This window comes from Bos taurus, chromosome 22, assembly GCF_002263795.3.
Source record: "Bos taurus isolate L1 Dominette 01449 registration number 42190680 breed Hereford chromosome 22, ARS-UCD2.0, whole genome shotgun sequence".
Taxonomy (NCBI): Eukaryota; Metazoa; Chordata; class Mammalia; order Artiodactyla; family Bovidae; genus Bos; species Bos taurus.
Genome location: NC_037349.1, coordinates 14,332,226 through 14,347,039, shown reverse-complemented (window position 1 = coordinate 14,347,039; position 14,814 = coordinate 14,332,226). Strand labels below are relative to the sequence as shown.

Sequence of the window (14,814 nt, the reverse complement as noted above, 5' to 3'; positions counted from 1 at the left end):
GTTTTCCACTATTATCTCCTCAAGTATTTTCTCATGGTCTTTCTTTTTGTCTTCTTCTTCTGGAACCCCTATGATTCGAATGTTGTAGCGTTTAATATTGTCCTGGAGGTCTCTGAGATTGTCCTCATTTCTTTTAATTTGTTTTTCTTTTATCCTCTCTGATTCATTTATTTCTACCATTCTATCTTCTAATTCACTAATCCTGTCTTCTGCCTCTGTTATCCTACTATTTGTTGCCTCCAGAGTGTTTTTAATATCACTTATTGCATTATTCATTATATATTGACTCTTTTTTATTTCTTCTAGGTCCTTGTTAAACCTTTCTTGCATCTTCTCAATCCTTGTCTCCAGGCTATTTATCTGTGATTCCATTTTGATTTCAAGATTTTGGATCAATTTCACTATCATTATTCGGAATTCTTTATCAGGTAGATTCCCTATCTCTTCCTCTTTTGTTTGGTTTGGTGGGCATTTATCCTGTTCCTTTATCTGCTGAGTATTCCTCTGTCTCTTCATCTTGTTTAAATTGCTGAGTTTGGGGTGTCCTTTCTGTATTCTGGCAGTTTGTGGAGTTCTCTTTATTGTGGCGTTTCCTCACTGTGTGTGGGTTTGTACAGGTGGCTTGTCAAGGTTTCCTGGTTAGGGAAGCTTGTGTCGGTGTTCTGGTGGGTGGAGCTGTATATCTTCTCTCTGGAGTGCAATGAAATGTCCAGTAATGAGTTATGAGATGTCTATAGTTTTGGGGTGACTTTGGGCAGCCTGTATCTTGAAGCTCAGGGCTGTGTTCCTTTGTTGCTGGAGAATTTGCTTGTTATGTCTTGCCCTGGAACTTATTGGCCCTTGTGTGGTGCTTGGTTTCAGTGTTGGTATGGAGGCGTTTGATGAGCTCCTGTCAATTAATGTTCCTTGGAGTCAGGAGTTCCCTGGAGTCAGGGTTTGGACTTAAGTCTCCTGCTTCCGGTTATCGGTCTTATTTTTACAGTAGTTTCAAAACTTCTCCTTCTATACAGCACCATTGATAAAACATCTACATTAAAGATGAAAAGTTTCTCTACAGTGAGGGTCACTCAGAGAGGTTCACAGGGTTACATGGAGAAGAGAAGAGGGAGGAGGGAGTTAGAGGTGACCCAAATGAGATGAGGTGAATCAATAGTGGAGAGAGTGGGCTAGCCAGTAGTCACTTCCTTATGTGCACTCCACAACTGGACCACTCAGAGATGTTCATGGGGTTATACAGAGAAGAGAAGAAGGAGGAAGGTAACAGAGGTGGCCAGAAGGATAAAAGGGGGGAATGAAAAGGAGGGAGACAGATCCAGCCAGTAATCAGTTCCCTAAGTGTTCTCCACCGTCTGGAACACACAGAAATTCACAGAGTTGGGTAGAGTAGAGAGGGGTTAGGGAGGAGACACAGGCGACCTGGTGGAGAAAAGGGAGAGTCCAAAGGGAGAGAGAGCAGTCAAGCCAGTAATCTCACTCCCTAGTGACAAATGGGTCCTGAAGATTGGGTCCTTAAAGGTACAAAATTGGTAACAAATACATAAAAGCAAAAATTAAAAATCTAGAGTAGAGTTTGGAATTTCAAAAATACGATGTTAAAGAAAAGAAGAAGGAAAAGAAAGAGAGAAAAAAACGAACAAACAAAAACAAACAAGGTCGCGAAAATTATAAAGAAAGTACAGGTACAAAATTGATAACTAATACCAGAGAGCAAAAATTAAAAATCTAGAGTAGAGTTTGGAATTACAAAAATACAATGTTAAAAAAAAAAAAAAAGAAAAATAGAGAGAAAACAAACAAATACGAACAATGTCACAAAAATTATAAAGAAAATAAAGGTACAAAATTGATATCAAATACCAAAAAGCATAAATTAAAAATCTAGAGTAAAGTTTGGAATTTCAGATATACAATGTTATATAAAAGAAGAGAAAGAAACAGAGAAGAAGAAAAAAAAAAAGTCACAGAAATTATATAAAAAAAAACTATAGGTACAAAATTGATAACATATACCAAAAAGCGAAAATTAAAAATCTAGAGTAGAGTTTGGAATTTCAGAAATACAATGTTAAAGAAAAGAAGAAAAAAACAAAAACAAAAACAAAAAAGGTCAAAAAATTATAAAATATATATATATGAAGTTTGCTGAAGAAGAAAAAAATAGGGTCTTTTTTTTTTTTGCAAAGTAATAGGTTATAAAAGTGAAAATTAAAGGAACAATAGAGGACTTAAAAATTTTTTTTTTAATTAAAAAAGAAAGAATGATCGTAAAAATAATAAAAATATATCTAGGACTTTTTTTTTTTTTTGTGGGTGTTGTGGGTTCAGTTCATTTTTGGCTAGTTCCTTGGTCAGATTTATATTTCTCAAGATCTATAGGCCCCTTCCTATGTAGTCCGTAGTAACCACAGGGTTTTGATCTATTGCCTGTAGCTTCCAAGGCGTTTCCCTCTGTTATATCTTCTTCTGTTTGCTAGTCTCTTCAGTATCTGGTTTCCGCCCTGACACAAAGGGCACGGTGGAGGACACTTTTTTTTTTTTTTTTAGGCTTACTTGTTCAGTCGCGCTGTGGGGAGGGAGGGAGGGATGCTGCAAACAAATAACACTGGCGTGGGCTCGCAGTGCCTCAGCCACCCTGGGTCTGCCCCCGCTCACGGCGCGTGTAGCCTCCCTGTCCACACTACTCGGACTCTAGGTTGTTCCGCCGGGAACAATCCGAGGCTGGCCCTGGGCTGCCTGCACCTCCCAGGTCCAAGCCGCTCAGGTTCAGGCACTCGGGTAGTCCTCAGAGGCGCAGACTCAGTTGGGCCTGAGTTTTGTGCTCTTCCCAGGTCCGAGCAGCTCAGGTGATGAGGTGTTTGGCGAGCGCCAATGCTGCGACTTATCGCCTCCCCGCCACTCGGTTATCTGGGTGTAAAACCGGCGCACCTTCTCAGGCAGATGTTGACCGTCCAGACCCCCAATAAGTTTTAGTTAGCAAAGAAGCCTGCTTACAGTTTTATAGATAATGTCTCTCTGGGGCTGCGATTGCCCCCTTCCGGCTCTGGCTGCCTGTCACCGGAGGGGGAAGATCTGCAGCCGGCTATCTCTGTTCAGTCCTTTGTTCCGTGCGCGGGCCTGGCGGTCTTAGGTTAGGGCTGGCTTTTCGCGTGGTAGATATCCCACAGTCTGGTTTGCTAGCCCACATTATTTCGCTCAGATAGCGCTCAGGGTATTCAGGCCAGATTCTTACTCTCAGTGATGCAGCCCACGCCGCGCCTCCCTGCCCAGTCAGGGCCCTATTTTAATGTGAAGTGATTTATCAATATGATATTCCTGTCATACTGGGAATGTCAAGTGACGATCACAGGCACAGTGTGAATGCTCTGTGTAGCAGGGATGGCAGAAAGTTAGAAATCCTTACGATACAGAGTAGGGGAGGGCAGAGGGGAGTAGGGAATGAAGGTGGGGGTCTCCCTGGCGTGAAGACAAGAGAAACTAGTTTCTGGTTCTCCCACTAGTTATCTTGAGATTTTCGACAAATGTTTGGGGTCTCTACTTCAGGGTGTAAAATGAATAAATTTAGTATAGCATGTAATGTTCAGCATTAAATATGAGAGAAACTATACAGAAGAAAATGTTTATACTTGAATAAATTGTAAGACACTGCTGTACTTGCAATAGCATGCTTTTAGGATAAGTGTTACTTTGGTGGATAATCTCCCAGATTTTTTTGGATAAGATATAAATATGCTTAATTTAGCTAATTTAGGACCTTATTTAGGGTATATTTTTATGTATTTATATTCCATATGAAATACTTTTTTGCATAAATGGGACCACCCCACAACCTAGTTTCTTTACTCTATATATCTGCTTGGTCATTTTATTTTTTCACTTGGTCATTTTAAGTGGCTGCTGAATGTACATGCAATAATGTATGATAACAGTATTCAGAGTGCTTTTTTTTTTTGAGAGTTCTTCTTGATTTAGAATATCGTATATACTGACTGCTATAGTAAATGTGTTTTTGTCTCTCTTTGTTTTTGTTCACTTAAGAAGTTATCTCCTTTGAATAAGTTTCTCAAGATGGGATTGCTGGCCAAAGATTAGTAAGAACATTAAAAATGTGGACACATTTGCTGATCCCAGGAACATGGGAAGGTTTATACTTCCAGCAATTTTAGAAAGCTCCTTCCCTCCAATTGTTAAATACAGTGGGCTTTGTTGATCTTATACATTTTTTGCTACTTTGGTAGATGAAAAAGAAATTCCATTTTATTGGCAATTTTAATTGTTAGTGAATTTAAGGAGCCATTTGTATAAAAGGGACATATACTTGTGGCTGCCAGATCTTTATCACTTGTATTTTAATTTCAACCAAGATAGTTTGAATTTCATTTCCTAAATTTTGAATAATTAGATATAAATTACTATCTTTTTTGAATTTTAGGGTTAATCATTTTGAATCTGAGTATACCTCAGGTATAATTGATAAGTAGTAAAACTTAATACTTTGAAAGTGAGTCTAGTTTTCAGATACGGCCTGAAGTCATCTTAATGTGGGTGATCTGATTAAATAATGTTTTGACTCCTAAACAGAGGTGTGACTGTGTATAGTCATGAGGTTGATAAGCTTGTTTATTTCTGAATGAACTTCTAAAAGTGAAGTTACAAAATTGGCAGGGCAGGAATAGAGATGCAGATACAGAGAACAGACTTTGGACCCAGCTAGGGAAGGAGAGGGTGGATGAATTGAGAGAGTAGCGCTGAAACATGTGCGTTACCATGTGTAAAATAGATAGCTAGTGGGAAGCTGCTGTATGACACAGGGAGTTCAGTGCTGTACTCTCTGACAACCCATAGGGGTGGGTTAGGGGATAAGGGATTTCAGGAGGGAGGGGACATGTGTACTTATGACTGATTCACATTGTTATATGGCAGAAGCCATCACAATATTATAAAGCAGTTATCCTCCAGTTAAGAAAAGAATTTAAAAAATAGATAATAAAAAGGAATATGTGAAACGGATCTGATATGTATAACTAGGACATGTCCTGGGAATTCTCCATGGTAAATCATATTAAAATAGATTTTAAACATTTCTGTTTTATAAAGACTGACTTGGGCAGACCTGCTGCAGCATTCATTTTGGAAGGATGCTTTTGCTAGAAATGATCAGGACTCAAGCACTGAGGATTCCAACGTCAGGTAGTACAAGCTGATCTTTGTGTGGGGGGCATGGTTATTAAGCACTTGGCCCATTGCTATGATTGCAGCCTCAGTGATGTGGATTTCTGTGCTTTTCATAATAGAAAATCGGGCATTTGTTTAATTAAGGGTTGCTTAAAGAGTTTAGTCACGACATTTTGTGTGCTTGACTTTGCTCATTCTCTGTTCAGTTGTTTATTCTCCAGGCAGGGTTTTAGTCCTGTGGTCATTAGTCCTGTTCACCTGGACTCCCGCCTTGTCAGCACATGGTAGGATCTCATTTCCCTCTTTGAAATTAGGTGCAGTCCTGTGACTTGCTGTGGCTGATGAAATGTGAGCAGAAGTGATGTGTTATTTCTGTGTAGAAACTCAAAGAGCCAGGGTGTGATTTGCTACCTTTCTTTCTCCCGATGAGGTGATCAGGAAGAAAATGTCCAGATGGAGTTGCCTTCAGGCTGGGTCTTTAGTGACCACGATGAGCACAGCATTCCTGCCTGCCTGTGGTGGCTGTGTGCACGAGTGAGACATAAAGCTAGGAGAGTCTAAGTCACTAGTATTTTTGGATCATGTTAGCACAGCATAACCTAGCTCATCCTGACTAATATACTTCATTTTATTATTAAGTCTTCTTAGCCTGGGACACTTACAAAAGTGATGGTGTTTTGAAAAGAACAAGGTGAAAAGTAGATGAGCCAAAGTCCAGATAATCGACTCCTCCTCTCTCCACTTCATTCAGTGATAATGGTTGTTTGATTCTTAATTTTAATCTTGTCAATTCAGTGTACTGGATAGAGAAATCTGAATTCTATATAAGGTCTCTCTCAAACTTTGGTTTCTGCGACCCACTGAGCTCAGCTGTTTCCACACTTCAGGCTCTATGAAGAGTACAGAAACTGGGCGTGGGTCCTTGTCTATCAGTGTCAGCAAGTCCTCGGCCACCTTGCACCTTAGTATGCCATCTTCCTTCTGATCTGTATGCCTTTTCTTTCTTACTGGCCTTGCAAGGACTTTTTTTTTAGCATGGTAATGAATGAGGTAATGAAGGAGTGGGGCACGACTGAGCAACTGAACTCAGTGTATGAGGGGTGATGACAATGAACACTATTGCCTGGTTTCTGATTTTAGGATGCATTCAGCCTTCCTGCATTAAGTACAATGGGCTTCCCTGATGGTGCTAGTGGTAAAGAACCTGCCTGCCAGTGCAGGAGATGCAAGAGCCATGGGTTCAATCTCTGGATCAGGAAGATCCCTTGGAGAAGGAAAATGGCAACCCTCTCCAGTATTCTTGGCTGGAGAATCCCCATGGACAGGGGAGCCTGGTGGGCTACAGACCTCAGGGTCTCAAGAGTTGGGTACAACAGAGCATGCTCACATGTGCGAGTGTGTGTGCACACACACACGTACACACGATGAGCTGGAGGGTTTTGTAACTTCCCTTTTTCAGTTGGAAACGAATGTTATTAATAAACGTCAAATGCCTTTTTGTATCAATAGATAGGATCATGTGGTTTCTCTCCTTTAGAGTCTCTTTATGGACTCTTACGTAAATTTGTTTTCAACCTTGCCTTCCCACTGTGAGCCACACTTCCTCATGGTGTATGCTTTTATGTCTTGATGGATGTCTTTGGGACCAAGTGACAGGAGGATGATGAGAGAGGAAAAGTAAGAGAACAGAGAGATTTGCCTCACCTTCTTGGGATCATAGCTCTCTGTTTAGAAAAGAGGATGTTTCTCCCACAGGATTTTAGGCGTGGGCCAGAAGTGTGTGCTGCAAGATTACCTGGAGGCTGGGGCAGGACAAAAGGGAATAAGAAAAACCAAAAACCAAACAAAAAACTAGGGTATTTCCCCTGCTCTGACCCTTAGGGTTTCCCTTTCCTGTTCCTTGGAACAGAAATAGAGGATTTCTTGTGGAGCTCCTTTGAGCCCAGGGCTGGTGACACTGGAAGGGCAAAAATGAAAGGGAAGCTCATTGCTGGCTCACTGATGCTTCGAGTACTGGTTTACTTCTCCTGTTGGCCCGCTGCTATTTATTTTTCAGTGATAAATTTTATAGGCGTCTTAGTACAGTGCCTCGCACACAGTGAGAGCTCATTTCAGTTACTCAATGAAAAATACTACCTTTCTAATTCCATAGTTTGGCCAAATGTCCTGTGCAACTTAAGTATCTTTGCCAGCCTCTTGTTCAACACAGAAAACTACAGAAAGCTCAGTAGTAAGCTTGATTGAGTTGAGTTTCTCTTGTTAAACAGCAGAAACATGGAATATTCTGGGTCCCAAGATGCCACGGAACTTCTGAAGAGCCCTCAAGGTGGACAAGCAAAGGGGGAGAAAAGTGGGCAGCGACTCAGTCACTCCTTCAGGCTGGGTGAGCTTGCGTTTGACCATGGTCCTGCTGCTCCGAACACTGTTTCTGACAGTCCCTAATCTGTGTTATCTGTCTCTTCACATCTCTGTCTACATCATGCCCTGCTCATATTTTTGTTCACTTATGGATATTGTTTTACCTTCCTGCCACAGAAAATCCATCTGACTTGCGGCCTAAGAGTACCCTTGGGGGTCAATTGAATGAGTCCATGTTTCTTCTCAGGTATGTAGAATAACAGAGTGGTAAGGAGTCTTTGGGGGATGAAAGCTAAATCTTCTTAAAGTGTCTTGTCCTGGTGGCGAACCATGTTGCACAGAAGTAAAGGCCAGGGATAAACACCACATTCCCATTTTGCTCTCCTAGTAAGTTACTGTTCGGTGCTGGCCAGTGGAATGTAGACTTCCCTTTGTATTTTTAAAATTTCTAACCAAGCCACCTTATCTTTTCTATTTATAAGGGTTAAAACTTCTTTATTTTGTACTTCTACTACAAGTAAAATTGAATTTAAAATTTCAGAAATCTGGCTCCTTTATTTGGATAAAGACTTATAGGAAAAAACAGGTTGTGTTTTTCTTTAAATGTAGTTTTATCTGGGAGGGAGGCTTAAACAATATTTGCAATCATTGAAATAATAAAATCAGAATGGTATTTAAAGTGATTAGGCCAGTGTATTTAAAATTTTGATAAAATGTAAATATTAAGTGTTATAGTTTATTTATAGGTTCAGCCTCATAGTTTAATTTCATGACATAGGAGTTATAATAATAAACTAAAATTTTCTGATTTGTTTTACCCATATTTAAATATAAAGGATATTAAATTTGTCTGTACATCTTAGGCATTTTAAGTTCAGTTAAAAAAAAATTTGTACAGTCTCTGGTAAATTTTGTGACCTAAGTAAGTACTTGTTTAATGAATGAATACAAAGGCAGGTAAGTGGAGGAGAGGTGGTATTTGGAAATTTGAAGGAATTCATCACCAAAAGACCATAATGATTTAAATGGAAGAATTTCTTAAAATGCCAAAAACTCAAACTCAGAGACCTGGACGAAGTGGAGTGGCCCCCAGAGTATGGCATCCATTGATACGGGTGGGAGAAATCATTAAAAACAGATGAGGTTTATAACTTGTTGCTTAAGTAGGTACCAAAGTAATTTACCAGTTCAAACATTTTATGAAATAAAGTTATAAACGTTTTCCATGCTTTGTAGAATATCTTGGAGAAGGCAATGGCACCCCACTCCAGTACTCTTGCCTGGAAAATGCCATGGGCAGAGGAACCTGGTAGGCTACAGTCCATGGGGTCGTGAAGAGTCGGACACGACTGAGCGACTTCACTTTCACTTCTCACTTTCATGCATTGGAGAAGGAAATGACAACCCACTCCAGTGTTCTTGCCTGGAGAATCCCGGGGACGGTGGAGCCTGGTGGGCTGCCATCCATGGGGTCACACAGAGTCGGACATGACTGAAGTGACTTAGCAGTAGAATATCTGAGCTATTTTATTAATGTAAATCCTGCCTAGATTAGCACACATTAAAAAAATAATATTTTTTAAGCTTCTAGTTAAAACAAAATACTGTATATAGCGTGCCATGCCCTGCCCAGTTGATCAGCTGTGTCCAGCTCTTTGTGTCCCCATGAACTATAGCCCACCAGGCTCCTCTGTCCTTGGGATTTCCCAGGCAAGAATACTGGAGCAGGTTGCCATTTCCTACTCCAGAGGATCTTCCCAACCCAGGGATCGAACCAGGGTCTCTTGTGTCTCCTGCATTGGCAGGCGGACTCTTTACTGCTAGTGCTTCCTGGGAAGCCCCTTGAGTAATGTTAACTGGTGTGCATTTTTCAGTTCTCGTCCTACTCCAAGAACCAGCACTGCAGTGGCATTAAGTCCTGGTGATGCTGTGACTCAGAGTTCACCACAGAAGACTTCTCCCTTGACCAAAGTAAGCAAAGATAGAATTTTTAATTTTTTTTCATATGCAAGATAACAGACTCACAAGAATAATTGCAAGTTAATCTGTGAACTATGTTTGTAATTGCAAGATTTACAATTAAGTCATCTTCCTTGATTATCACTGGTTTTTCTAGTAAGTATTCTTAAGAGAGAGGTGCTTCATAGGTGTTTTCTTGATAGCAGCTTTATTGAGATGTAATTGACACACCATGCAATTCACCCATTTAAAGTGTATAATTCAGAGGCTTTTAGCATACTCACAGAGTTATGCAGTCATCACCACAGTTAATCTCATCATCCCACAGAGAAGCCCTGTGTACCCATTAGCAGTCACTCCTGTTTTCTTCCAGTTTCTCTAACATTTTGCTGTAGGCAACCACTAATCTGCTTTCTGTCTTTATAAATATGCCTTTAAATGGATCATACAATATGGGATCCTTTGTGACTGTCTTTTTTTACTTAATGTAATGTTTTTTAAGATTCATCCAAGTTGCAGCATGTATCAATACTGCATTCCTTGTTATTGCCTGATAATATTCTGTTGTGTATACCACATTTTATGTTTCCATTCATCAGTCTGTGGACATTTGGGTGGTTTTCTTTTGGCTCTTGTGAGTGATGCTGCTATGAACGGTTGTGTACATTTCTGTGTGGGTACGTATTCTATGCTACATCATATGGTAACTCTTTTTAACCTTGAAGAACTGCCGAATCGTTTTCCAAAGCAGCTGCACCATTTTACATTCTCAGCACCAGTGTGTGAGGGTTCCAGTTTTCCCATACTTACCAAAACTTGTTACTGCCTGCCAGTCAGTAGATTTTAAAATTGTGGTAAAATATACATTACATAAAATTGACCATTTTAACCATTTTATAGTGTGAGTTCAGTGGCGTGTAGTGTTGATACAGTCACATTGTTTTGTAACCGTCAGTACTACGCATTCCCCATATTCCCCCAGACCCTGACAACAACTCTTATACTTTCTGCTTCTGTGAATTTGCCTAGTAAACTTACATAAGTGAATCACACAATATTTAGTGTCTGGACTCTTTCATTTAGCATAATGTCTTCCTGGTCCATGTATCTTCTAGCATGTATCAGAATTTCATTCCTTTTTCAGGCAGAGAAATATTCCATTGTGTGTTTGTACCAATTTATTCACTCATCTTTCGATAGACACTTGGGTTGCTTCAACCTTTTGGCTATTGTAAACAGTGCTACAGTTGTGTCTCTTATTATAGCCACTCTCAGTTCAGTTCAGTCGCTCAGTCGTGTCTGACTCTTTGCGACCCCATGAATCGCAGCACGCCAGGCCTCCCTGTCCATCACCAACTCCCAGAGTTCACTCAAACTCACGTGCATCCAGACGGTGATGCCATCCAGCCATCTCTTCCTCTGTTGTCCCCTTCTCCTCCTGCCCCCAATCCCTCCCAGCATCAGAGTCTTTTCCAGTGAGTCAACTCTTCACATGAGGTGGCCCAAGTACTGGAGTTGCAGCTTTAGCATCATTCCTTCCAAAGAAATCCCAGGGCTGATCTCCTTCAGAATGGACTGGCTGGATCTCCTTGCAGTCCAAGGGACTCTCAAGAGTCTTCTCCAACACTACAGTTCAAAAGCATCAATTCTTCGGCACTCAGCTTTCTTCACAGTCCAACTCTCACATCCATACAAGACCACTGGAAAAACCATAGCCTTGACTAGATGGACCTTTGTTGGCAAAGTAATGTCTCTGCTTTTGAATATGCTGTCTAGGTTGGTCATAACTTTCCTTCCAAGGAGTAAGCATCTTTTAATTTCATGGCTGCAGTCACCATTTGCAGTGATTTTGGAGCCCTCCAAAATAAAGTCCCTCACTGTTTCCATTGTTTCCCCATCTATTTGCCATGAGGTGATGGGACCGGATGCCATGATCTTCGTTTTCTGAATGTTGAGCTTTAAGCCAACTTTTTCACTCTCCTCTTTCACTTTCATCAAGAGGCTTTTGAGTTCCTTTTCACTTTCTGCCATAAGGGTGGTGTCATCTGCATATCTGAGGTTATTGATATTTCTCCGGGCAATCTTGATTCCAGCTTGTGTTTCTTCCAGTCCAGCGTTTCTCGTGATGTACTCTGCATAGAAGTTAAATAAGCAGGGTAACAATATACAGCCTTGACGTACTCTTTTTCCTATTTGGAACAAGTCTGTTGTTCCATGTCCAGTTCTAACTGTTGCTTCCTGACTTGCATACAGATTTCTCAAGAGGCAGGTCAGGTGGTCTGGTATTCCCATCTCTTTCAGAATTTTCCACAGTTTATTGTGATCCACAGAGTCAAAGGCATTGGCATAGTCAATAAAGCAGAAATAGATGTTTTTCTGGAACTCTCTTGCTTTTTCGATGATCCAGTGGCTGTTGGCGATTTGATCTCTGGTTTCTCTGCCTTTTCTAAAACCAGCTTGAACATCAGGAAGTTCACGGTTCACATATTACTGAAGCCTGGCTTGGAGAATTTTGAGCATTACTTTACTAGCATGTGAGATGAGTGCAATTGTGCGGTAATTTGAGCATTCTTTGGCATTGCCTTTCTTTGGGATTGGAATGAAAACTGACCTTTTCCAGTCCTGTGGCCACTGCTGAGTTTTCCAAATCTGCTGGCATGTTGAGTGCAGCACTTTCACAGCATCATCTTTCACGATTTGAAATAGCTCCACTGGAATTCCATCACCTCCACTAGCTTTGTTCGTAGTGATGCTTTCTAAGGCCCACTTGACTTCACATTCCAGGATGTCTGGCTCTAGGTCAGTGATCACACCATCGTGATTATCTGGGTCGTGAAGATCTTTTTTGTACAGTTCTTCTGTGTATTCTTGCCACCTCTTCTTAATATCTTGTGCTTCTGTTAGGTCCATACCATTTCTGTCCTTTATCGAGCCCATCTTTGCGTGAAATGTTCCCTTGGTGTCTCTGATTTTCTTGAAGAGATCTCTAGTCTTTCCCATTCTGTTGTTTTCCTCTATTTCTTTGCATTGATCGCTGAAGAAGGCTTTCTTATCTCTTCTTGCTATTCTTTGGAACTCTGCATTCAGATGCTTATATCTTTCCTTTGCTCCTTTGCTTTTCGCTTCTCTTCTTTCACAGCTATTTGTAAGGCCTCCCCAGACAGCCATTTTGCTTTTTTGCATTTCTTTTCCATGGGGATGGTCTTGATCCCTGTCTCCTGTACAGTGTCACGAACTTCATTCCATAGTTCATCAGGCACTCTATCTATCAGATCTAGTCCCTTAAATCTATTTCTCACTTCCACTGTATAATCATAAGGGATTTGATTTAGGTCATACCTGAATGGTCTAGTGGTTTTCCCTACTTTCTTCAATTTCAATCTGAGTTTGGCAATAAGGAGTTCATGATGTGAGCCACAGTCAGCTCCTAGTCTATAGCCACTCTGCTGCTGCTGCGTCGCTTCAGTCGTGTCCGACCCTTCGAGACCCCGTAGACGGCAGCCCACCAGGCTCCCCCGTCCCTGGGATTCTCCAGGCAAGAACACTGGAGTGGGTTGCCATTTCCTTCTCCAGTGCATGAAAGTGAAAAGTGAAAGTGAAGGCGCTCAGTCATGTCTGACTCTTCGCGACCCCGTGGACTGCAGCCCACCAAGCTCCTCCATCCATGGGATTTTCCAGGCAAGAGTACTGGAGTGGGGTGCCATTGCCTTCTCCGATAGCCACTCTAGTGGGTGTCAAATTAGATCTCACTGTAGTTTTGATTTCATTTCTTCGTTGGCTAATAATAGTGAGCATCTGTTTAAGTGCTGATTGGAAATTTATGTTTTCTTTGGAAGAATGTTTATGTAATCCTTTTGCCCATTATTGAGTTGTAGGAATTCTTTATATGTTTTAGATATATGATCATAAACGTTTTCTTCCATTCTGTGAACTGTTCTTTCCCTTTCTTGATGGTGTCCTTTGAACCACAAATGTTTTTAATTTTGCAGTAGACCAGACTATCTTTTTTGTGTTTGTTGTTGCCTGTACCCTTGGTGTCATAACTAAGAAACAGTTGCCAGCTCTCAGGTCGTGAAGGTTTATGTCTGTGTCAGTCTGCAATCCATTTTGAGTTAGTTTTTGTATATGGCATGAGGTAAGGAGGTCCATCCAAGTTCTTTGGTTTACATGTGGACATCCAGTTGCCTCAGCACCATTTGTTTAGAAGGCTTTTCCTTCCCCATTTAAATGTCTTGGAATTCTTGTTGAATATTGTGCTTAGTCACTCAGTCGTATCTGACTCTTTCCAACCCCATGGATTGCAGCCCACCCTGTTCTTCTGTCCATGGAAGTCTCCAGGCAAGAATACTGGAGTGGGTAGCCATTCCCTTCTCCAGGGGAACTTCCTAACCCAGAAATAGAACCAGGATCTTGTGAATTGCAGGCAGATTCTTTACCAGCTGAGCTAACAGGAAAGCCCAAGAATACTGGAGTGGGTAACCTATCCCTTCTCCAGGGGACCTTCCTGACCCAGGAATTGAACCGGAGTCTCCTGCATTGCAGGAGGATTTTTTCCCAGCTGACCTATCAGGGAAGCCCTGTTGAATATTAACTTTAATCAAAGGTTTGTTTCTGGACTCTCAGTTCTATTCCACTGACTGATTCTTTCCTCACGCTAGTAGCACCGGGTCTTGGGTGCTGTGACTTTTTAGTAAGTTTTGAAATTAGGAAGTATGATTCTTGACTTTGTTCTTTTTCAAGGTTTTTTTTTTTTTCTTGGTCTATTCTGGGTCTCTTAAATTTCCATTGGAATTTTAGGATCAGTTCACCAGGTTTTGAAAAGAAAAGAAGCCATCTGGGATTGTGAGAACAATTATGTTGAATATCTAGGTCAATTTGGGGAGTATTGCCATGTTAGCAGTATAAAGTTTGCTTCCACGGATATGGGATCTCTTTCTACCTATTTAGGGCTTCTTTAGTTTATTTCAATCATAGTTGTTTTGAATGCAGAAATATTTTGAATTAAATATTTTTCCATGTTATCTTTTATTGTACTTTTTGCTTGGTAGATATAATTGCTTTTAATTCTTACTGTAATTTTTATGTAATGGGAAATGCATTTGAACTATGTGAAACTTAATTTTGCATTGAAATGAAATGGTAAAAGGTTATAATAAAATCTTCCTGTGCTAATACATGTTTTGTTAAATGTGAGATATGGAATCAGTGTAAAAGTAAAAAGATGCATTCTGAAATGGGATAAATGTTGAATTTCTCTTGCCAGATGTTTATTGTAGAGGAGTGTATGTAATCTTCTTATTGAGAATAGTCAAGCACTAATTATAG

At 40.6% G+C, this 14,814-nt stretch overlaps 1 protein-coding gene across 12 annotated transcripts in view; it reads left to right on the top strand.

The window, feature by feature from the left end:
- Positions 1-14,814, top strand: part of ULK4 (unc-51 like kinase 4) — a 521,202-nt gene that overhangs the window by 25,271 nt on the left and 481,117 nt on the right. For 10 of the 12 annotated variants that reach the window (XR_009492338.1, XR_009492337.1, XM_005222596.5 and 7 more), the window contains 4 exons: positions 5,095-5,187; positions 7,440-7,555; positions 7,708-7,777; positions 9,405-9,501. Coding sequence is in view for 10 of the 12 variants with exons in the window: in XM_005222596.5 (XP_005222653.1) it covers positions 5,095-5,187; positions 7,440-7,555; positions 7,708-7,777; positions 9,405-9,501 (376 nt within the window). In the remaining 2 variants the exon portion in view is untranslated. The remainder of the gene's footprint in view (positions 1-5,094; positions 5,188-7,439; positions 7,556-7,707; positions 7,778-9,404; positions 9,502-14,814) is intronic. The other 2 variants (XM_024983119.2, XM_059879992.1) reach the window with 1 other exon arrangement.